At 36.9% G+C, this 24,349-nt stretch overlaps 2 protein-coding genes and 1 long non-coding RNA gene across 5 annotated transcripts; 2 read left to right on the plus strand and 1 right to left on the minus strand.

Annotated features, from left to right (window-relative positions):
• Positions 1 to 1,879: 1,879 nt before the first annotated feature.
• Positions 1,880 to 17,472, plus strand: LOC126617407 (DNA-directed RNA polymerase III subunit 1). 2 transcript variants are annotated; one of them, XM_050285468.1, is made up of 28 exons: positions 1,880 to 2,015; positions 2,209 to 2,285; positions 2,396 to 2,525; positions 2,868 to 3,020; positions 4,095 to 4,272; positions 4,380 to 4,564; positions 4,673 to 4,782; positions 4,935 to 5,034; positions 6,159 to 6,374; positions 6,509 to 6,657; positions 6,761 to 6,899; positions 6,990 to 7,130; positions 7,748 to 7,936; positions 8,072 to 8,282; positions 9,346 to 9,439; positions 10,078 to 10,312; positions 10,600 to 10,791; positions 11,669 to 11,767; positions 12,587 to 12,793; positions 12,872 to 13,147; positions 13,566 to 13,713; positions 13,821 to 13,972; positions 14,421 to 14,576; positions 14,652 to 14,768; positions 14,892 to 15,001; positions 15,914 to 16,118; positions 16,244 to 16,446; positions 17,070 to 17,472. In XM_050285468.1, exons 2-28 carry the CDS (start codon positions 2,212 to 2,214, stop codon positions 17,158 to 17,160), a joined length of 4,260 nt encoding a protein of 1,419 aa, XP_050141425.1. In that variant the 5' UTR covers positions 1,880 to 2,015; positions 2,209 to 2,211; the 3' UTR covers positions 17,161 to 17,472. The 2 variants fall into 2 exon arrangements, with proteins under 2 accessions (XP_050141425.1, XP_050141426.1); XM_050285469.1 differs by lacking the exon at positions 17,070 to 17,472 and having other exon boundaries at positions 16,244 to 16,450.
• A 411-nt stretch (positions 17,473 to 17,883) lies between these two features.
• LOC126617411 (BTB/POZ domain-containing protein At5g60050-like) lies at positions 17,884 to 21,249 on the minus strand. Of its 2 annotated transcripts, XM_050285480.1 has the most exons (3): positions 20,494 to 21,249; positions 19,967 to 20,454; positions 17,884 to 19,058 (listed from the first exon to the last, which is right to left on the minus strand). In XM_050285480.1, the coding sequence occupies exons 1-3, from the start codon at positions 20,645 to 20,647 to the stop codon at positions 18,102 to 18,104; spliced, it is 1,599 nt and encodes a 532-aa protein (XP_050141437.1). In that variant the 5' UTR covers positions 20,648 to 21,249; the 3' UTR covers positions 17,884 to 18,101. The 2 variants fall into 2 exon arrangements, with proteins under 2 accessions (XP_050141437.1, XP_050141436.1); XM_050285479.1 differs by having other exon boundaries at positions 19,967 to 21,249.
• Positions 20,859 to 21,893, plus strand: LOC126617421 (uncharacterized). The gene is made up of 2 exons (XR_007621355.1): positions 20,859 to 21,005; positions 21,345 to 21,893. It is a non-coding gene; the product is annotated as an uncharacterized LOC126617421 (long non-coding RNA).
• The last annotated feature ends 2,456 nt before the right edge of the window (positions 21,894 to 24,349 follow it).

The following is a 24,349-nucleotide window of genomic DNA, read 5'->3' on the forward strand; positions in this document are numbered from 1 at the left end:
CTCTACATTCACTCCACATCAACATTGTGTATACCACATTTGTCTGCTGATTTCAAATCCGAAGGCAACGATACTTCCTTTTGCACTGTTAACCCTATCCTATCTTACTCTGGGGCTTGGTTTTTAGAAATGGGGTCGAGACTGAAGTTTTACTTCAAGTCACTTACCCTTCATGCAGTCACCTTTTGCTATTATTTTTGTTGTACCATTTCTATGCTTTCCCGTCTCTGTGCTATGGTGTTTTGCATTAGTTCGTAAGTCTTTGGGCATGACCTTCCTTTTATTTTCTACTTATACTTACCGTGAGAAAAAAAAAACTCCATCTGAAGCTTCCATGACATAACGCAACAGAAAAGCAAGTACATGCTTAATATTGATCACGATGGCGTTGAAATCACTCAAATACGAAAAATGTGAAGCCTCCCAAAACGTCAATTTATGTTTCATCGGTCAAAAATAACATTTTTTCATCAATGTGTTTGTACTTTTATTAGTTAGCGTTTTGTTTTAAGGAAAACTAACGAAACGTAAAAAAAAACTTTAGTTTTAATGAAAAATGACAAATAAATGTGTAGTGAATATTACAAAGAAAAGGTAAAAATAGGTTTTTCGTTAAAAGTGAACAGTACCGGAAGTGCTTCATTAGAACTTCCTTTGTTCTAAAGTAGAATATACGGTTGGAGTGCATTTGAAAGTTTTGTTGGTAAATTTTATTTTCATTATTAAAATCTTATGAGGCCTAAACAGTCATTTCATGTAGAATATGTAGGTCATTTAATAATAATTGTATAGTGGGTGCTAAAAAATCTGCTAAATAACCAAAATGATCCCTGAGATTTGCATAACTCATCACTTTGGTCCCTAACATTTCAAATCAATAATAGTGGTCACTGAAATTGTCCACCATCCATTATTTTGGTCATTCTGTTAAAAACTCCGTTAGATGTCCCGGAGCTATTAGCCGAAAGTTTGGACAATTTTCAAAACTTCATAACTCAATCATTTCGTAACCAAATTCGACCCATAATATATCAAAATGAAGATAGGAAAGTGTAGAATAAAATTATACCAATTTGGAAGCCCAATGGCTGCCGGAGATGGCCGAAAAATAGCCTCAAAGTTGACTGGTCCGAGGGAAAACTGGAAAACTCGCCGGAAACTAGGTAAACTTTAAACATTCATAACTTCTTTAATACTCAACGAAATCAAGTGATTCAAAAACGAAAATTATACTTCTCAACGAGAAAAAGAAAATGGTAACTTTTTCGATGGCTAAATAGCCTTGGTTTGGCCGGAAAACGGCTCGAAAGTGGCTAAATTGAGACCAAGACAACCACTTTCGAGCCGTTTTCCAGCCAAACCACGATGAGTTAGCCGTCAAAAAGGTACAATTCTCTTCGTCTCGTTGAGAAGTATGATTTTCGGTTTTGAATAACTTGATTTCGTTGAGTATTGAAGAAGTTATGAATGTTTAAAGTTTACCCAGTTTTCGGTGAGTTTTCCAGTTTTCCTTCAGACTAGTCAACTTTGAGGCTATTTTCCAAATAGGTATAATCTTATTCTACACTTTCCTATCTTCATTTTGATATATTATGGGTCGAATTTGGTTAAAAAACGACTGAGTTATGAAGCTTTGAAAATTATCCAAACTTCCGACCAAGAGCTCCGGGACACTTAACGAAGTTTTTAACGGAATGACCAAAATGATGGATGGTGGACAATCTCAGGGACCACTTTTATCGATTTGAAATGTTAGGGACCAAAGTGATGAGTTATGCAAATCTCATAGACCATTTTGGCTATTTAGCCATAAAAAACCTTCTAAAATTCAGTTTTAACATTTCAGCCGGTTTGAGCGGTTCGAACCAAACCGGTCGCTGAAGCATGTGCCGCTAGCCTAAAACCCAACCCAAAACCTTTCTGAGCGCTCTCTCTTTCACTCCCTCTAACTGCAGCAGTTGCTTCTGCGCCACCTCCATTGAAGACTCCACCGTCGGCGCCGCAGCCACCATCCGGTACTGCTATTTATCATATCTTTAAATTTGCAGCAGTGTAATGGAAATACAAATATACAATTTTTTTTTCCGTTTAATTTCAATAGTTATGATCAAATTAAGCCGGCATTCGAGTATTTCAATCTAATTTTGTGATTAATTAATTCATCTTTAATTAATTAGTTTTCGTCTCTTTTGGGTATGATCAATGTAGAGGATGAATAGAGGGCAAGCCAAGACCATAATCTTTACCAAACAGCCTTTCATCGAAGACGAAGGACACCTCAGAATGTAAGCCCTTTTCATTTTTCTTCAAAAAGTAAATTTTGATTTGTTCAATTTTGTAAAGTGAGACGCTTTCGGTTTGTATAATTCAATGCCTGTTATCATTGTGCCTGTAGAGAAAAATGGAAATTCAGCGCAATGTCCGACAAGGAGATCAGGAAAATGGCTGAAGTTCAAATCTTTAAAGGTCAATATTATGATTCCAATCGGAAGCCTATTGAAGGCGGCTTATTGGACCCCCGCTTGGTACTCTCCCACCCTTTAATTGTTGCTTTCGATTCTTGTTGAAGCAATTTCGGTTGAATTATATGGAAATTGTCGAAATGTTAGACTAATCGATGGATTTGTGCAGGCATTAGGACTGACCATAAGAAGTATTAAACAGGATTAAGGGAACAAGTTAACCAATACACTCAATATAATTGACTCACACACAGAATAACATTTTCTGAAAGTTCTAGTTTTGTTTGCATTCATTTCACATGGACGGGTGCAATTAGAAACGATTCAAATAAAGAACAAAGAATGACCAAGTAGTATTCTAACAGTAGATTATTCTTTCCTTTGGATGTTCTGGTATTGCTTCAGGGTCCTGCAAATAGGAGTAGTGGTGCATGTGCTACCTGTGGTGGGACAACGAAGGACTGCCCGGGGCACTTTGGATACTTGGTGCTTGCCCTTCCTGTTTTCAATGTTGGGTATTTAAGTACTATTGTGGACATATTGAAGTGCATTTGTAAGGTACAGAGAATATGTTAACTCCATTTGTAATTACTTTCTAATGAATTTGAATTATGTTCCTTTATATGTTTTTTTTTTCCTATTAAAAAGTTAAATCTAACAACTTTTTATATATTTCTTCTTTTTAGTTTGAGATTGGTTGAGATTTTGGGATATTTGATTTTACGAGACTTAGGTTTAGGCCACCAAGTGCCTAAAATTGAATCTAGGCTCTCCATTTTACACCTTATCTGGCCACTGTCAAGGGAAATTCAGTGATTCTCAAATAATTTTGAGAATTTAGCATACATGAAATGTGGTTAAATTTACATCTAAACAATGTGTTGGGCTAAATGCTTGAGCTTGGCTTTTATTTAGGTCAGACAAGAACATAAACCTTGAATGTATCTTGCTACCACCTAGGACTGGCAAGAGGGGAGGGTCGGGTTTGTGCACTGAGTGTTGGATCCAATCCTCTCCCCATTCCGGGTTGGGTATGGGGATCCCTATTGAGTGAACGGATTCCGCAATGTGGGTCAAGTTCCCCATCCCATCCACAATAATTTATTTTGTATAATTCACAAAAAAAAATATTAAATAAAGATATTCGCTAATATGATCAATAAAAAGTATATATATACACTTTATGTAAATTTCTGAATAAAATAAGAAAAAATGACTCAAATAAATATACAAGTTGTGATCAGTCAAACCATAACAGTCACAAACTCTGGAACTTTATGTATACTAATCTTGATGTTTTCTGAAACTACATCATTGAGATTTATGTTTCTTAATTTCTTTTAGTGATTCATAGTTCCCTTCATATGGTTTAGAGAATGTTTTCTTTTTTGTAATAGATTAAGGCTTTTATTGTTTTCTCTTGCAAAATTCATGAACTAATGGGGCAAATAAGGGAAACTTCAGTTTTGCTAGAATTAATAACCTCACCATTGTGTAAAAGAGACCCATACTGTTGCACTAATGACTCAAAATAATAACTGCTTTGACACTGGACTCTTTACAATGCAATCTTATTAGCCAAGTAAACCCTGTTTTTACTGGAATTTCAAGTTGTTATTGCATGATATGCAGTTATGTTCTGGCATACTTTTGGAGGAGGGAATGCGCATCGAATTTTTGAAGAAAATGAGACGTCCCAAAATGGAGCCCATGAAGAAAAGTGAGTTGATGAAAGTGATAGTGAAGAAGTGTAATAGCTTGACAACCAATAATAGACCAGTGAAGTGCTCCAAATGTGGATTTATAAATGGTTTGGCTCCTATATTCCCTCTTGATACTTTATCGTTTTTGTTTTTCTGGCTGGATCTTCTATCATCTTTCAAAAGTAGTCATGGCTTGATATGTTATGCTTTATAGGTTCAGTGAAGAAGGCTGTGGGTGTGCTGGGCATTATCCATGATCGTTCAAAATTTATTGGTGTTATGGATGATTTTAGATCAGCAATATCTCACACGAAAGAGTCCAAAGCGTCCTTTAATCCGGCTACTCATAATCTAAACCCTGCTAGAGTTTTTTCGCTGTTCAAAAGGATGGTTGATGAGGTACTACTTATAAAATAGTTAAAGAACAATGAAAATGGTGCATGGTTATATATTCTCTTGCATTCTGTTCCTCTTGAAGCATATTTGTATTTTCTATTGTTATTGCAGGATTGTGAGTTGCTTTATCTTTCAGATAGACCAGAGAACCTCATAATGACAAACATTGCCGTGCCGCCGATACCTATTCGTCCTTCTGTTATTGTGGATGGATCACAGAGGTCATCTCAATATTTTATTTACTCAATATGAAGCTTTTGCTCCCTTTTCTTTTCATGTTTGTAAATAGATACCATAAACATCTTTTTTCAGTGCTTTTATGGTAGTACAGCTGCAAATAATACTTATTAGGGTTCTACTTTTCCTATTGCAGTAATGAAAATGACATTACAGAGAGGTTGAAGAGAATTATTCAATCAAATTCTAGTCTCCGACAGGATTTAATAGAAGCAAGTTCTGCAGCCAAATGTTTGGTATGAATCATGGAGGATATATGTCCTCCAAAGTTTATCACCAGTGTCTCGTTGTTTACTTCACATTTGTACATGTAATTCTTCATGCTTGATATAGACCTACCCAGGCACTAGTATAGAAATCTTGTTTCGTATATAATGCTATTTGCACACAAATATTTTAGGTTTCCTGAGATTTGAGTCACATTCATGATTTTGTGCCTTCTTTTTCTGTTGGTTTGGCCAAACTACATTCTACTCTTGTCTTAATAGTTTAAAACCTAACAAACACACCTTTATAGTTCCTAACCATGTCAAATTTGTCCAAATAATACGTTGTGTCAATTTTGGTGATGGAACATGCATAAATCACTCAGAAAGATATAATTGCAGCCAATAGGGATTCAGAGTGGTTTTCAAAAGGTGTTCATGGTGATGTGGGTGTGTCCTAGAAACAGGTACGTGCTGCTTTTGGGAAACCATTTTGGTGCCAGGGCATCCAAGAAGATGTATACTCTTCGTAGATGTGCTGCCTTGGCCTTGTTGTGGTGTATATGGTTGGACCGGAACAATGGAATCTTGAAGGAAAGGAGGAGGATCTGAGCTCAATTTGGGAATGAATTAGACTTTAGTTTTAACAGGGCCTTCTTTGTTCAAAAAATTTAAAGACATTCTGTTTCATCCATTTCTTCTGGATTGGGAGGCATGTTGTACCAAGAGCTTTTCAGGAAGCTGTTTTCTATGTTTCGAATGTAGGTTATTTGGCTGCTGGTTCTGGGGTTTCTTGGCTGAGGGATGCTTGTTCTTGTACAGTTGTAATTCAGTTTATTGTCCTATTTTCGTTGGCTGAGGATAGTATCTTTTTGTGGACTGGTGCTCCGCCCTTGGTTGTACTGTTAACCTTTATTGACCCAATTGTTCTGTTTTGTATAAAAAGAAAAAGAATTGCATCTGTTTATTCATTAGTTGATTGCTGACTTACTGTTTAGAAATCGTGAGCTAATTATGTGGCCGCTTTTTGTGCAAATGCTGTTTAAAACATATTTGAATATCTTGTTTGCTGGTTAAGTTTAATAGGATAGTAGATATTGCTAGTGGTTCTATAGTATGATTTGTAATGCTTAATGTTGAGAACTGTTGTTCAGGCGAGTTGGGAGATACTTCAAGTTGAGGTTGCACAGTACATAAACAGTGATGTTCGTGGTGTTCCCTTTTCCATGCAAACTTCCAAGCCATTGGCTGGTTTTGTGCAGCGCCTGAAAGGGAAAGGAGGGCGCTTTCGTGGGAATTTATCTGGGAAGCGTGTAGAATATACTGGTCGAACTGTTATATCACCAGACCCTAATCTGAAAATTACCGAGGTTAGATATTCTTCTAAAATCTCTGACATAATTGTGCTAATTTTATTTGCATATTCTGCTAAAACCTCTGACACAATTGTGCTAATTTTATTTGCCTGTTATGTTTGTTTCCTCTAAATCTTGATTGAATCTAGGTTGGAATCCCTATCAAAATGGCTACAATATTAACTTATCCAGAACGTGTTTCCCATCATAATATTGAGAAGTTGAGGCAGTGTGTCAGTAATGGACCTGATAAGTACCCTGGTGCCAGAGTGCTTAGAAATTCCGATGGGACTGAATGGTACGTAATAGTTTTGTGCTAATGTTGCTTGCTTTTGGGTTCTTTTCTTATATTGAAATGCTTGCTTTGTTGCTGATGTTGAATTTATTGTTTTGTGCCGAAGGGTTTTAAAGGTTAACAGAAAGAGCATTGCTGATTCACTAAAATATGGTGACATAGTTGAACGCCACCTAGAAGACGGGGACGTTGTTCTTTTCAACAGACAACCAAGCTTGCATCGGATGTCTCTCATGTGTCATAGGGTGATTAAATGTTTATAATTATTTTTGTATGTGGCATTGTTTTGTGATTTTGTTGATATGTAGTCACATGTTATCATTTTGTATATGCAGGCTAAGATTATGCCTTGGAGAACATTGAGGTTTAATGAATCTGTTTGCAACCCATACAATGCTGATTTTGATGGTGATGAAATGAATATGCATGTCCCGCAAACAGAAGAGGCCCGGACAGAAGCTCTTACGTTGATGGGGGTAAATAAGATTGGATCACACTTCATTGAGATATATGCCTATGGCTAATGGCTATGCATAAAAATACAGTTTTTCACTACATTATTCACAATCATTGGTATATTTTGAGCATTGCAGTGTCTTGGTGTTATTATTCTGATCGCTCAGTTGGGCAAGCTGCTGTTTTCTAGGTGTTGTGCTTTGATTGGGTCGTTTCTAGCATCGCTAACATCTGTAAATCCATTGTGCTTTGCTTTCTTTGGATTGATCTTCTTGTCCACTTCCCTTGTAACTTTATTGTTTGTCATTAATTAGATTGGTGCCTCGAAAAAAAAAAAAAATTTGACCAAATGAGCTTGTTCGTTTCTGCTATGGTAATGAGTTTCAGTAGGTTATTTCTATTACTGTCTTTGTTGCTGCCCTGTCAAGCTAGGTAAAACCCTAATTTTGGTGGTTGTCTCCTTGGTCCTGGGAGGTCATACATCAGTGATGCATTATAGACTGTGAATGCGTTTTATTTTCGTTTCTATTCCCTATTTTCTTGGTGTGGAAAGTCATGCGTCGTCTCTTTTGGCTTATACTTCTGTTGATTGTTCGCTGCATTTGTTTTTGGTGTAACATTTCAGTGTGTTTGTCAGGTGCAAAACAATCTATGTACTCCAAAAAATGGAGAGGTTTTGGTTGCTTCCACCCAAGATTTTCTAACGTCCTCTTTCCTTATTACAAGGAAGGACACATTTTATGACCGTGCATCTTTTTCTCTCATGTGTTCATATATGGGGGATGGAGCGGATACTATTGACTTGCCAACACCTTCTGTAATTAAGGTGAGTTACTGAAGCCATCATTTATTTCTGTTGTAAATTTGTTACACAATTGTACCCTTACACTTGAGAATTTCAGTTATATGTCTATATCGTTTCTAGTATTTATCTTTTCTCTCCTTAACTGTTGTTTTGCAGCCAATAGAGCTATGGACAGGAAAACAATTATTTAGTGTTCTAGTACGCCCAAATTCAAATGTGAGAGTCTATTTGAATCTTACAGTTACAGAGAAATCCTACACCAAGACTGGAGATGGAAGAGAAATTGAAGCAATGTGCCCAAACGACGGATTTGTTTATTTTCGTAACAGTGAGCTCATAGCTGGGCAACTTGGGAAGGGTACTTTGGGTCAGTTTTCTTGATTAATTCTGTGTCTTTTGATAGTATATGTTTGTCTATGTCCTGCATTGTTTAAAATACCTAGATAGACCGTTTCCACTACATTTCATTTGATAGAAGAGGAAGGATAAAAAAAATTTTTGCATTTTTTACGAGAAACAAATTTGTAACAACAGATTATTGAAGTTATAGAGGATAAGATTTTCTCTAACAACCTGACCTAACAGCTACCTGAAAACCATACAATAAGCAATACAGTAAACAAAACCTTCTAGGTAAGCAGCTCCCTCATATGCATTAATAACCAAGAAATATGCATTTGTAGTGGGGTAAAAATTCATCAGAACTCCCGAGGCTCGGGCTTATTGAATTGTGAATATGTGACTGGAGAGAGGGGAAAGGGGAGGATTCTTTTATTTTTGATTTACAAGGGTTCAAGGGCTAAACTACTCATTTTGCTTGTTAGGCCCAGTGACCACCTGAGCTCCCATGTCACACAATATATGTTGTCTACATGTTTGGCTCAAGTCACCTCATATGTGAGGGGGTGGGTTGAGAAATCTCACATCTAGAAATCAAAGCCATACATACTTGTATGCCGTGTCCTCCTGGGTCTCTCAACCCATTTTTCAATTTGTTTGGCTTGGATGATTCATTCAATCAAATGCGTTAACTGCAGAGTGTAGTTACATGGAAGAAATTTTTGGTGTTACGTAGACTCCAATATTCCTTGGAGGGAAACAAAGGAAATACTTAGCTTCGCTCCATTTTAAGTAAACCTATTGTTCTCAAAAGAAGTTAATGAGGTAAAGGTTAGCATAACTGATAATAAACTCTCAGAATCTTTATACAGAGCTAAGATAGTCATGGCTTCCCTTAGAACCTTGTAACCCTACCAAAAAATTTAGTTGAGAATTGGGTACAACTTTTTCTGATCTAGTTAATTTTCTTGATTTGAAACTTGAAAGTCTCTTGGACTTTTATTTTCATTTTATCATATATTGCATTTGGATATCTGAGTGAGTGATATTGAACCATTGAGGCTTACAGTTTTGCATTTATATCATTCCAGGGAACGGCAATAAGGATGGACTTTACTCTGTTCTATTGAGAGACTATAAAGCTCATGCTGCTGCTTCTTGCATGAATCGCCTGGCAAAGTTAAGGTATGTATGCAGCACAATTATTTCTTGAATGCTAGTTCTTTTAAACCCATCTTGACATTTCAAATTAGTTTTATTGTCTTCTGTCATATTTCTAACCTATTGTTTATTTTATTGCATACATTTATCAAAAATGTTAACTAAAAAGGTATGACTAAAAGTTACTCAACAAGTTGAATTTTTTAACATAATATACCATGTGTGCTGACCCAAAAAAATCCTAGTCCGACGTATTTGAGATGGGTGATCAGAAAATAAAAATCATGTTAGAGGTGGTACATTTTTAATGCTCTAAATATTGTGTTGAGATTTAAAACTTAGAAGGTTTCTATTTGCAAATTTTTTGATTTTTCTTAGACGATTATTGTCTTCCTGTTGTAGCTTTGATGGTTATCCATCACCGAGTTTTGACATTCCATGATATTGATGCTGTATATTATTTTGCTTCCCTTTAGGAATGTCTAACCTCGCGTTCGTAAATTAGAAATTATCTTTTTCAATCATATTCATCATCTAATCTTCTAGTTGGATGACTCATCAAATGATGCATCCATATTTTGATGTCATTGTTCTTTGTGCATTTAAATGGTACATACAACAATATTATGTGTTTAATTTTGTCATATTTGCATGGGTGGCAGTGCCCGATGGATTGGTAATCATGGATTCTCAATTGGGATTAGCGATGTACAACCAAGTGACAGTTTGTACGATGAGAAAGAAAAATTAATTAAAGAAGGTTATGACAAATGCGGTGGCCAGATAAAGTTGTATAATGAAGGACAGCTACCACTTGTACCTGGTTTTGATGCCGCACAATCACTTGAGACTGGGATAACTAGTTTACTAAACAATATTAGAGATCAAACTGGAAAGGTGAGTTTTTAAATTACTGTTTCCTTTGTTTATGCATTGAACTTCCCTTTTGGGTTTCCTTTTAGTGTATTTTTTAAGTCTCAATCTCAATTCTTAGTTTTAAAGTACAAAATTCTAGTTTTAACTTCTTAGAGTATGTCTGTTTAAAATTACTTTCATTTGAAAACTTAGCGCCATGTGTGTTGGAGTAGCACAGTTTGTTTAGCAATTATTTCTATTTTCTATTGTCATGCAAGAATATTTCAAAGACGATGGTTTTGAAATTGTCTTTTGCCATGTTTCCATAGTTGTGCATGCAAAAGCTCCATTGGAGAAATAGTCCCTTGATCATGTCCCAGTGTGGTTCTAAAGGATCTCCTATCAATATCAGCCAGATGGTTGCCTGTGTTGGCCAGCAATCAGTTGGGGGTCGTCGTGCACCTAATGGATTCATAGATCGAAGCCTTCCTCACTTCCCTAGATTTGCAAAGATGCCTGCTGTAAGTTCTGTGCCGATTTTAATCAATTTTGTATGTGTGTGTGAGATGTGATGTGACTCATATCATATGCTAATTTGACATGCATATAGTCTCTAAAAAAATTTGTCTGGCATATATGGCTATAAGATTGTCTACATTATGGATTGAAGGCAGGTTGCTCTTTGTGGCTTCGACAACGATTGAAATTGAAGAGAATAGGGAGAGATTAGAAAGATAATAGAATACTTCAAAAGAAAGGAGGCATGCCAACCCCTTGAAAAACTCTATAATTGGTTATGTTTAGAAAAATTCGTACATTGCAAGAACATTGGTTTTTGTTTTTCTCCCTGAAAAATGATTAAGTTGTTCGGAAGAAATAGGAGGATATTTGAGAATGTGGCGGGTGAGGAGGTGAGTGGTTATGGGACAAAGTTTCTTTTTTAATTTATAGCTTCGGAATTTAAGGAGCTTTCTTTCTCTCTCTCTCTCTCTCTCTCTCTCTCTCTCTCTCTCTCTCTCTCTCTCTCTCTTTTATTTTATTTATTTATTTTCTGTTTTGTAGTTAATTCTGTTTTTGTCTCGATGTTTTCTCATAGGACCAAGGTGTTGCTGTTGTTCTTTTAGAAGTATACTACTTGTTGTGTTCACTTACATTGTACTGTTTTTTTTATTTTTATCTTAATGAAGAGTTATGTCTCTTGTGAAAACAAAGAAGTGAAACCAGCTGAATGTTTATTATTTGAACTTTAATGCAAGTTTTTGTAAGTCCATTGTGAAACCTAGTATGCATTGGAGGTATTCACTTTGTGTTTATAGTTTGATGAATTATATAATGTTTTTATCAACCTTTTCGTCTGAATTTATGCGTTTAATGAACATTCTGTTATTATTGATGCAGGCAAAGGGCTTTGTTGCTAGTTCCTTTTACAGTGGCTTGACAGCTACTGAGTTCTTTTTCCATACAATGGGCGGGCGAGAAGGGCTTGTGGATACAGCCGTATGTTAACTAGTCATAACTTCATCAATCTTCCGAGTCACATTATTAATGTGTTTTTTTTTTTTTTATTTGGTTCTAGACCCACTTGATTTGGGCCTGTGCATCACTTTTCAAACTTACAGATTGCTTGCTACTGGGTCATTAATATAGCTAAAATATATTGGGTGATCAAGAAAATTATAGACGGTGAATAGTATGAGTTAATACTTGATCAGCATGTACATAGAATAGCTGATATGTCATGAAAATGTTCCTGGACAAGCCCCTTATTTGGTTGTTGTTTGTATTTTGTTGCTTTATATGATATAAATTGCCATTCAAGTTTCCTAACAGTAATTTAACTCAAAAAATAATAAAGTAAAAAGAAAAGGAACAGAAGTTTTATTACTATAGACAAGGTTTCGAGACCCCAAACTGACTTTGTCTCGTAATTACTCCAGCCCAAACTGACTCTGTCCCGTACTTTAGGCTTCTCAGCATGAAATGTAAAACACCACCTTGGAATTACCTAATACACCTATATTTCTTTTAACAGACATAGCAAAAGAGCTGATGCACACTAAAATTTAAAATATTTGGTTGATAGTCTACTCCCTCTCTTTACACATTATACACAAATGTAAGAATTCAGTTGAATCTAGCTCCATCTTCACACATTAGAAGATTCAATAAAATTAGCAGTAACCTCATTGTCAAACCTGGACAGATTGTTAATCTATTATAACATTTGAATGTATTTGTGGGGTTCAGTTCTATCAGCCAAACAGAGTTCTTTGGGTCTTGAAATACTTTGTCTTTGATTTTTGTTTACCTTTGCAGGTGAAAACAGCTGATACTGGATACATGTCTCGTAGATTGTCAAAAATTTTGGAGGACCTATCTGTCCAGTACGATAACACAGTAAGGAATTCAAGTGGATCTATAGTTCAATTTTGTTATGGGGATGACGGAATGGATCCTGCAATGATGGAAGGAAAAGAAAGTGGAGCTCCTTTGGACTTCAACCGATTGTTTTTGAAAGCCAAGGTATGAAACCTTGATTTTCATTTGGTTCAGAAGTAATCATGGACTTTTCATTGTTGAGTTGATGAGGTCCATTTACAGGCCACATGTCCTGCTGGAGGAAGTGATACCTTGTCTCCTGAAGAAGTGTCTGAAATAGTGAGTAGCAGGCTTTCAAAACACGATATGACTCCTGATGGCGGTTGTGCTGCTGGTTTCAAAACTTCTTTGGAGAAATTCCTGGATAAATTTGTAAAAACATTTAGAGAAACACATGAGACTTTTGTGCTGGATCAAAATCCTGCATGGAAGGAAAAGTCTGCTACTCTGGATAAGATTGTCCAAAATATATCTGGTGTTACTTCTCAACAGCTGAAGGTACTTATTTTGCTATGTTTTAGTGCAAGTAGTCACCTTTTGCATTCCCTATTTGTTTTTACTTTTTATAGTCTTAGACATATCAATAATGTGAGCAACTTCAAATGCAAGCGTCTGCATGTGTACTTGCCAAAATTGTATTGGTGTAAGGCATTTGGATGTTTGATGTATTTTATATCAGTGTGCAAGTTGGACATTCGTTCACGATTTTTTATTATGAGATTGTTTATGTAATTTTGGGCTGAGCCATTTCCTGTTTGTAATATTTGGTGTTATATTCCTTGTGTATCTTTTGAAATTGTCTGGTTATCTAATGTTTTCTTCTGAGAACTAGAGTTAGCCCTTTACATTTTTGGAGTTTGTTGGTTAGAACATATGATTGTGCCTCTATTGAATTTCCTTTACATTTAAATTGTAGGTCTTCCTCGATACTTGCATTTCTCGTTATCATTCAAAAAAGGTCGAAGCTGGGACAGCAATTGGAGTAATTGGAGCTCAAAGTATTGGCGAACCTGGGACGCAGATGACATTAAAAACTTTTCACTTTGCCGGAGTTGCAAGCATGAGTATCCTTGATTCATTAGAATGAGTAAAGTTAAATATGTATAAAAGCTGCATGGACTTTTGGCTATTTACTGGTTGGTTTTAAATTTGATCCTTAACTCTTTGTTAGACGTTACCCTTGGGGTCCCTCGTATCAAGGAAATAATAAATGGAGCAAAAAAGATCAGTACACCCATCATCACTGCAGTACTTGAGTGGGATACTAATGCGAAATTCGCACGGCTGGTAGCAGGCCGGATTGAGAAAACAAATCTAGGGCAGGTATGTATTTTAACTTATTTGTTACTAATATTGTAAATTTGACAATAGCCTACTGTTGATCACTCAATGAAGTTTATATTTTATACTGTTGTATATGTAGTTTTCAACTGAACGTGATTAGTTGGCAATGCAAATTAAGGTTTCTGTTTTTTTCCTGTTACCTTTCTTAAATACTTTGGATCGGTAGTCAATTAAGTTTTTTGGCTTAGTTGGATTGCTCAAGAACAGGTTTTTTTTAGAAAGTCAAACTAGTGTTTGATTTGTTTCAGAATGTTTTAAGGTAAAGGTTGATGTTCCATTAGTAGTGTATCTTACTTATTGTTGGACGTGCATGGATCTAATATTCTTTAACCACCCGAAACTTTTCTTCCTGGTGGCTTGGATAGGGTTGTCTATTCTCCATCTCCATTGTATGATTTCACTTATACGTTTGGCTGTTGTTTTGAAGGTTGCTAAGAGTATAAAAACTGTAATGACTTCAAGAGCGGCATCTATAGTCATCACACTTGATATGGTCATGATTCAAGATGCACACTTGTCTATAGATGCTAATGTTGTAAAAGAATCAATTTTACGAACACCGAGAATCAAACTGAAGAGCGAGGTGAGAATTTGACATGTTAGTTAGCTAACTTTTATATGTTCTTAATAATGACTCATGGTCATGTCTCATATGCAGCATATTAGGGTTTTGGATATCAGAAAGTTAGAAATTCTTCCTCAGGAGGCTGATAGGAGTAGGCTCTATTTTCACCTCGACTATCTAAAGAGTATGCTCCCAAAAGTTATTGTACGGGTGAGACTTCTAATTTTTTTCTGAAAGTTATTACATAAATGACCGTGCTTATTTTCCTGTTTCGATTTACCAAGTTTAGAATATATCAAGCTGATGTGATTCATTAAATTCTTTCAATAACAGGGTGTAGGCACAGTTCAGCGTGTTGTTATTAATGAAGAAAAGGAGAAAAAAGAGAAAAATGATATTGAAGTTAAAGGAGACGAAAAGAAGTACAAGTTGTTTGCAGAAGGGTGAGTTTGTTATAAAATATAATTTCGCGTGACGTAAGGTTTGAACGGTTTACATGTTAGATCTCTTCAAACTATTATATTTGCATCAGTTTGGCCTGATGTTTGATTATATTTCTCATGCAAAATGGTGATTGATATCTCTTGTACTGGTCCACATTCGGCAATCGGCATATGATTTAGTGCACATTTAGTTAGGAGTCTTTCTGGGTTCTTTATTTATGATGTAATGTGTATCCAAATTGGATGATTTATTTGTGATGCCATGTGAATTTTCAGTTGCTGCTCATAGTAAACTAATTTATTTATTACAAAGTCACTTCCAGAAAGATGGAACAGTACCCTGAATACTTTAACCTTGGCGTCAGTAACTTCACCTTTTAGTTTTGATCAACATTTACAGGAAAAAAAGCTTCACCCAGTAGTGTCTTCCACGTCTTTTCTGTCCTGGAAAAGGACTAAGATGAAATATTCAATAACCAATGAACCTTAGGAGCCAAACTTGGCATAGGCAGATACTTGTTATGTGCTTCCATCGTCAAAATCTTTAGTTTTCATTGGTGAAGATGCCTTATGAAGAAAAGATATCATTATCCCGAACGTAGACAAACAAAATAGAAAAGATATAACCCAACCCAAAAATGATGTGGTGGGTGGGAAACCAGAGGGGAAAGAACAGGGTTGTTTCATTCCCTCCGTGACAGAAAGAAAACTGAGTGAGTTATAGGTTATGCAATATAATTATGGGCATTAATTGAATTTCGTTATGTGTGTGTGTGTGTGTGGTTTCTGTAGTTTTCATCGTATTGTGTTATGTTTCTAATTTCCAAGCGGTAGTTGTTATTTTGCTCCAAGAAAATGATTCTAAATGTCAGCTGTTTTGTTAATCTTATTGCCGGTTGTGTTACTTTATAGCACCGGTCTACTAGTGGTAATGGGCACTGAAGGAATTGATGGTTGTAAAACGACAAGTAATGATGTTATGGAAGTGCAGCGGACACTTGGAATTGAAGCTGCTAGAGTCTGTATCATTGAGGAGATAAAGAAAGTAATGAAATCACACGGAATGAACATAGACGATCGCCATATGATTTTTCTAGCGGATGTTATGACATACAGGGTAAATTCCTTTGATACCGAATCTTTTACTGGAAATCTAAAAAGCAAAATTGGTGCACACTGATGTATTAGACATGCAGTTAGAGTGAGGATGCATATTCATGTATAAATTATTCTACATGACAGGGTGAAGTTCTTGGAATCACAAGATTTGGCGTTTCAAAAATGGACAAGAGTGTTTTGATGCTTGCTTCATTTGAGCGGACAGACGATATCCTATTTAATGCTAGTGTAAACGGGAGAGTTGACAAGATTGAAGGCGTAAGTGAAAGCATCATCATGGGTATCCCAATGCAGATAGGCACTGGAATGTTCAAAGTTAGGCAAAGGTAAGAATTTAGTATTTATACATGCGTTCATAGTTTGAGTCCTTATGTAGCGTAGGTTGTTCACTCTATTGCACATGTATGCTCTCCGAACGTTCAGTAATTTTGATGCGACAGTGATAAGGAAGTCTGATTATATTATGTTCTTAGAGCAGTAATACCACTAAATATGTTTGACAATCAACTGTGGTTGCAACTGAAAATCTTCTCGACAAGTGTTATTCTGAACTTGCCCGATCTCCTGGGTTCACCGAATCAAATTTGAAGTCGGCAAACTGTCAATCTGTCTAGTCATTATAATTAAATGGATTAACTCCATCCTGTTTCAGTTAATGAATCATTGTTTCCCCTTCTTTCCTTGAGTCGTGCATTCGGCAGCATCAGTTTCTGTGTACCGCTAGTTTTTTTTTTTTTTTTTTGGACAAATGTGCACCGCTGGTTGAAGGACAATTTAAAGAACTGCATTACTAATCGCAATAGTGGTGTGCATGCTTTGATCTACTTCTGTATCTAACATGCGCCATATCTAATATATTTTGTTGGTTTTATGGCCTTACTTTCTGTTGTTTCGGGTTTTGTTTTGTGAACCCCCCGGAAGCTTTAACTGAATGTTTTTCCATGAGCAGTGTTTCTTCTTGTCTGGAGCAACCCACAGATTTGGGACTATCACGTTCAGATGTGCAGCTGGATTATGGGCCACAACCGATTCTTACCTGATTTGAAGAAAAACGATTTGTGAAGCGTCTCACTTCTCCACAACTGCGTCACACAGCCTCGACGCTTACATTTTGGTTGCTCTACCATCATGCCTAGATGGCTCGCCTTTCACCTCAGTTACCTGAGGATTGACTGGAACATCGGGTGGTCCTCGCAGCTAGACCTGTAAACGGGTCGGGTTTATTGGGTTTGGATCGGGTTCAATCCGACCCGTTAAGTTAACGGATCATCCGAACTCGATCCGTTAAGCTAACGGATCATCCGTTTCACCCCGTTAACAATTATTATTATTATTATTTTGCATAGAGTTTATTTTTTGTTGTTAAGACTTGACTGAAATTATTAAAACATCCTCAACTAACGGATGCTAACGAGTCTAACGGGTTGACCCAAAGTGACCTGTTATTTAACGGGTTGTTAACGGGTTCACCCATTAGCGACTCAATCCGTTAAGCATCCATTCAAATACTAAATATTAACGGATCGGGTTAACAGGTCGGATCCAAAATGCCAGGTCTACTCGCAGCAATCCAATATTCGGCTCGGTTACCAGATCATGCACACGCTCGACTAATGGAACTCATTTTAACTGGGAAGCTTGTGCTCTTTGCAACATGTGGCAGTCGGATTTCAAATCATTTGTGTAAACTCGTCTGATTCATTAGCGGCTTTAACTTTGCCTACGATAGATGGTACAAGGACAAGTAGCTATCTCAGATAAAATTGCATAAGGAGTACCTGTATAATTTTTATGTAAGATTTTCACAGCATTGATGATCTTCAAAACCTAAAGTTTTCATCAAAAGTGGGTACAGGAAACAAAATATATCTTTTTATGTAAGATTTTCACAGCATTGATGATCTTCGAAACCTAAAGTTTTCATCAAAAGCGGTACAGGAAACAAAATATATCTACATGTACATAGAAGTGTTGATTTTATTCAGCTTGGGTAGTCACAAACAGTTATTTCTACCTGGGTATTTTCGTGCTCCGATACGTGTTTGATAAATGCTCTTCTCCACCAAACCTCGAACGCCTTCCGAATGTTGGGGCAGTCGTCTCCCTTGTTTAGAAACCGATCGAACCAATTAAGCAAAATAGTCTGCTGCTGCTGCAATGGCAGCGTGAGAATTGTCTGGCTTATTCCCTCTTCAACCAGTTGCTTATCAAAAGACCTCGAAGAAGCCCTCCTCATCCATCCGAAGTCTTCATACAGAGCTTCCAGCCATGTTGATAGCAGCAAGAATCTCGTTTCTTTGGGCGCAAGCAAATGCCTGCTCCCAATTGCAACGCACAGCTGAGCAGTGATTCTACTGATTTCGTGCCTGTACATGGTTGGAATGTTCGAATGCAGGACAGCAAGCTCCTTCTGATCCGCCCATAACTTCACAAACTCATCACCCATTTTCTTGTCCACCAGAATACCAACAATCCACTGCATGTTATCGGCCTCTCTCGCTATCTCCGCCATCAAAACCCCGCGATCCCGCCTGCCATCATCTGCGGATGTCGCTTCAGATAAGCACAGAACAAGAGAACTGAGACATCTATGGCAAAGATGGTAAAGGGTTTCTTTAGAGACATCAATCATGTTGCCGTCACTGGCTGCATCTTCTCTGAGCAACCGAGAAATGAGAGTTTTTATTTCCCGACGAGCTCTATCATCCTTCGCTTGAAGAACTCCGGTCAGCAATCTCATGAAGATATCATCGGCTCTTGCAGAAATGGACGGTTCAGATGACACTCTCATAAGAACTTCACCGGCTAAGTCTTCATGAAGCTGGAGCTCACCAAGTTGCGATACAACTTTCTCCTCTTCTTCCTCAGACCATGGAACAGCTTCCAAATACTCCAGGCATGAGGTAATCCCTTCATCAAACATGATAGCAGCAGATACCTGCAACAAAACATTAATTTTACAAATATCCACCATCACTAACGCAATGAACAAAATTAACGCAGACGTGATCCTTGTCAACCAATATTCGAGTTTTTTTTCAATTTTGAATCGATTTACAACAATTCTTTTGTATTTTCATATATATATAATACAGAGTCGGGTCGTTGTTTTAAGGTTTGATGAATTAGGAAAACAAAAATGCAGCTTTGCACAAGAAATTGCAGATGAAAAATGGGACTTCTAGGTTTTAAATTCTTATGATAGATTTTTTATTCTGTCAATTCTATTCCATCCAAAATAAAGTGTTTTGAAGGAAAAACAATACATGGAAGCCCTAACGGAGTTAACAAAAGGATCCTCACTCCACATTATAACAAATTTAGATACAAAAACTCACAAATTTTAAGTCAAGGACCAAAGCTTCAATTGAACTATAGTTCAAAGAATATTACTCTAAGTATCTCGACATTTACAATAAGGATACCGCTAGAGAGATTAAGTTTTTTTAACCAAATTTGCAAATCAAATTATTTGGTTGTTGATGATTGAATTATTCCTTAAGCGTTGATTAACGTGATTATTTCTTATTCGTGATACATCATTTAATTTTCAATTTGATTTAAAATTTTAATCTTTCTAGTATTACCTTTTCAGTAATATATCAAATTAAATACGCAATACATAAATTTCCTAATTACGATCATTTTTGTTTGCGTCTGCTTTAGTAACTTCAATACATCATGAACGTGTACTGCCTATCCCAAAAGTGTACAGATTTCCAAAACCCATATGTCCTAATCCAAAATTTTCTCACCAACCAAACAGAGTATAAGACGAAGACGAACAAAACAGAGAAAAGGCTTATAAGCTACAGTCAACAAAAGCTAGAAGCCAAAAGCACATACCTTCAGCAAACCCAAAACCCTAGAGACCTCCTCACCCATCAACCTCCTCTTCAAATCATCATAATACATGAGAACCACAGCCTCCACATACACCTCCACATCATCGCAGTCCGAAATCTCCACGCAGTGCGAAACCCCCCGATCTTTTCGGAGTTTTTCGGCGAAGAACCGGCTTTTCGCCTCCAGGACGCTCTTGTGCACGTCCATCGAGACCCTGAACCCGTCCTTGGTCACCACCATCAGCCTGACGTCGCCGGACACCAGCCCTCCCCAATTGGGGTTCCGAAATGGCGCGTTTTGGAGGAGCCTGTGGACTTTCTCGTGGACCTTCCGGTCCGGGAGGAGCTTGGAGTTCCGGTGCTGGCCGTCGGACATCATCTCGTGGAGGGTTTGGGACTGGGTCACCCGAGTCAGGGACTGAGTTGTCCTGGCGAGTTGCGGTGGCGGTGGCGGCGGTGGCGGCGGTGGCGGTGGCGGCGGTGGCGGCGGTGGCGGTGGGGGTGGTGGCGGCGGCGGCGGTTGGGAAGGAGGGGAGGAGAGGGGTTTGAAGGCCGAGGAGGTGGGGGAATATAACTTGGAGAGGGATCTTGACGGCGAGAAGGAGAGGGTTTGATCGGAGATGAAGCCCTGTTTGATCATGGCTGACACCTCCTTCGATTTCAGCGCGTTCTCGGCCGCCATTGGAGCTCTGATAGCTCGGTGGGGGAATTAAGTGGGTGATCAAGAAAACCCAGAAGTGGGATTTTTCTGGGGATGCAAGGATGAAAGAAAGATGGGTTCTTGGAGGATTGGAGTGAGTGAAAGAACTGAAATGTTCTAGGAAAGTAGAGAGAGAGAGAGAGAGAGAGAGAAAGAGAGAGAGAGAGAGGGAAATTAATAAAGAATGGTTTCTCGGGAAGCAGACGGTAAAATATTTTCCGGGAAAATTGAAAAAGTAGGAATCCAAGAAAATCGAGAGAGAGGTAATGGTGTGAATGATTATACCGAACCTGAGAAAAAGGGTTTGTTCAAGGAAGGAAGAAGGTAATTATATTAACAGGTGAGCTGCCCACTCACTCAATCACTCACTCCAGTCGTACGATATTGTTTTATTTGCTGTAAAATTGTGCTTTTTTGGGTAGGGAATGAAGGAGGAAGGGAGTTTATGGACCCATCTGTGTATTATTACGTATAAATTATAATATTAATCAGCTTTTAATTAGTCTATAAAATGGATCTAACTTTGGTTTAATTAACCCTAATCCAGATTTTGATAATCTAATCATAGTAACAATGGGATAATGGTTTTTCTTTTTTTGATAGAAAGAAAGTGTTTTAGTTGCAGAGGAGGGCATAGGAGTTTGGGGAAATGGTGTCTCAGGCATTCTGTTTTGTGCAGGAGTGACACTGTCATTGCATATGTAGTGGCTAAAGCAATATAGGAAATAACTTCCGTGCGACGGGTGAATGATATCACTTGAGGAGCGCGATTCTATGTTCGTTTTTGCTCTGCCTTGGTGATGCGCTCCTAGCTCGAAGAGCTACATGCTGGAGATAGGTTTAACGATGAATTTTGGCACTGAAGTTTTTCTACTGGTAATCTTGAAGGGTGTTCGAGATGAGAAACTGATATTTGGGTACCATGAAGTTAACTTTTTTTTCTTTCAAGTTTTCTGTGAAGTCATGTTACGTTACGTTGCCCAAACTAAATTATTTGTGGGTGATTTTAAAGTATTAATTTGATTTGTGAAGGATGATTACTCTTGAGATAGTGTGGCTGGGTGAATGTTTATACAAGAATCATTATAATTCATAACCAGTGCCACATGCTTGGACCAAATGATGTTTTAAGACTAGCACCCAGAGGCATTATTGTGTTTTGCAATGCTGCTCCATTATCCTTGTAATATTTGTGCAAAGTCAATAATAGAGTGAGTTTGGCCACTTAGTACTACGATCTAGTGATAATTTGAACCACATTACTGCTAGTCCATTGTGAGACTTAGCCCACTCCTCCATTACTTAGTGTAGATAATTTTGTTTGTTTGGAAAAAAAAAAAATAAATAAATGAATGCTTAATTAACCTTGGCTAGTTTTTTAGACATTAGACACTAATTTAGAAGATGTAACGCTAAACCACAGCAAGTGGCCCAGTAGTAAGAATGCAAATTGCAGCTTCCCAAATAAACAAAAAAATGTGGGAGGTCCCGAGTTCAATGCTCCGAACTGGTGAGTCTGTTTTACTACCACGAGCAGGGTGAAATTCTCCATAACCTCTTTGGGCCTAGAGGTGGTGGATAACAGTGATTTGTCACTAGTTAATCTCTTTATAAAAAATAATTAAAAATGAAAGAAAAAAAAAAGAAGAGATAACGCTACATAAAAGTTAGGGCTGAGCAAAAAGAATTTTTTTATAAATATTATAAGGTAAATACAGTAATAAATAATAATTTTTAATACATTTATGAAATCTGAGCTTGGAGGGGATGGATAACCGTGACTTACCACTAGTTGTTCTTTTTATAAAAAAATAATTAAAAATGAAAGAAAAAAAAAAGAGATAATGCTACATAAAAGTTAGGGCTGAGCAAAAAGAAATTTTTTATAAATATTATAAGGTAAATACAGTAATAAATAATATTTTTTTAATATATTTATGAAATCCATAACCTCTCTAGGCCTGGAGAGGATGAATAATCTTGACTTGCCAATAATTGTTCTCTTTATAAAAAATAATTAAAAATGAAAGGAAAAAAAAAGATGAGATAACGCTACATAAAAGTTAGGGTTGAGCAAAAAGAAATTTTTTATAAATATTATAAGGTAAATAAAGTAATAAATAATATTTTTTAATATATTTATGAAATACAGCACTCACTCGCTCATAGACATGGTGAAGATGATGCGGACAACCACAATTGCTTCTTCTTTAAAGGTTGGTTATGGCATCGGCAGCAGACTGAGACTGAGAGGTATGCCGCATGTGCCTTGTCAGGACATATAGCATAATGATAATGAATTTTGAAAGAAAGGGCTAATACGCGAAGCAAAGAAGTTGCTGACAAAAATGGAAGAGAGAGGCTGTCCTCGAGACAATTACACCTATAACACCATTGTCCGGGGGATTATCAATAAGAATGAGACGTCAAGGGCAATATGACTTGTTTGAAAAATGATGGAGAAAGGTTTTTTGGCAGATGCATCAACACACGAGTTGGTTCTTAACCTACGCTCTAAAGATGAAGTGGATCCCGCTTTGTTGCCATTGATATAAAAAGCATTATGAAGTCAATTTGCATATTTGAAAGTCGGAACAAAATGTGCTCATGAACTTTGAAGCTGCTTCGCCTTTGAAAACCATGGATCATGTATGTTATCTGTACTTCATTTGATTAAGCCCTGGTTTGGCATTGAGGTGCTTAAAAAAAAAGTAGGGATGAAAAAAAGTTGGAGTAAAATTTGTGTTTGGTAACTCTGCTTATTTTCAAAGTCACTGTCATTTTAAATATATCAATTTTGATTTTGTTGAGTAAGATTGGATTGGCGTTTAGGGTTAGGAAATTGGGGGAAGAAATGAGAGAGAAAAAGGTTTTTTTTTATTTATTTAAATTAATGGCACATCTAGTATTATACCATTTTTTGTCATTTCACAGTCGCAGCTATTTTACATAAAAGTTTACCAAATACTATAATACTGTTTTTTTCCAAAAGCACTTTTACAAAAAAGTTTACCAAACATTTAGCAGTTTTATTTCACAACTACTTATTCTTACAACACAGTAAAAATAGTTTTTTTTTTCAAAGCACAGTAATACCAAACCAACCCTAAATTTTCACCGTCGTAGCCAAACTTTTAGCATATTATCATAGCTGGTTGAGCAATGTCATGGTTTGGAACTGCAATTGCAAACATTCAAGTGTGCGATGATGTTCTGCAGCAGGATGATTCCTTTTTTCCATTTTGTTTGTATAATTATGTTGTGAGGTAAGAGTCTAATTTGGCACCAAACAAACAATGTAATACATAGACGATGGAGTCCACGCCAAATTCCATTTATTCCTTCTAAACTTTTGATGAGTACAGCTGATATGACGACGTCACAACGTTACTGACCAGAAGAATCGTTAGGTGACTAGTTTAACCGATTTAGTATGCTTTTAGAATCGTGTCTAACTATTATGCCACTATGAATTGTTGTTGACACTCAAAATTAATATCTTGCTCTCACAATTAATAAATATTTTAGAGTGTGAATAACAATTTTCTAAGTCGAGACTCGAGAGAGTATCTCCTTACACTACTTAAAACAAAAATATATATACAATTCTATGGGAAAAAAACTCGAGTGGAGAGTGCATTTTCACCTAGCACGCTAGGTGACGGGTCCAATTTAGTTCATGAG

Source organism: Malus sylvestris, chromosome 3 (assembly GCF_916048215.2).
Source record: "Malus sylvestris chromosome 3, drMalSylv7.2, whole genome shotgun sequence".
Classification (NCBI taxonomy): domain Eukaryota; kingdom Viridiplantae; phylum Streptophyta; class Magnoliopsida; order Rosales; family Rosaceae; genus Malus; species Malus sylvestris.

Coding starts and splice junctions, on each gene's coding strand:
- LOC126617407 (XM_050285468.1), top strand. CDS start 2,212: ATGAATAGAGGGCAAGCCAAGACCATAATCTTTACCAAACAGCCTTTC. Junction 5,035..6,158: donor GTTCTGCAGCCAAATGTTTG/GTATGAATCATG, acceptor ACTGTTGTTCAG/GCGAGTTGGGAGATACTTCA. Junction 13,714..13,820: donor TGCCGGAGTTGCAAGCATGA/GTATCCTTGATT, acceptor ACTCTTTGTTAG/ACGTTACCCTTGGGGTCCCT.
- LOC126617411 (XM_050285479.1), bottom strand. CDS start 20,647: ATGGCGGCCGAGAACGCGCTGAAATCGAAGGAGGTGTCAGCCATGATC. Junction 19,059..19,966: donor GGGTTTTGGGTTTGCTGAAG/GTATGTGCTTTT, acceptor GTTTTGTTGCAG/GTATCTGCTGCTATCATGTT.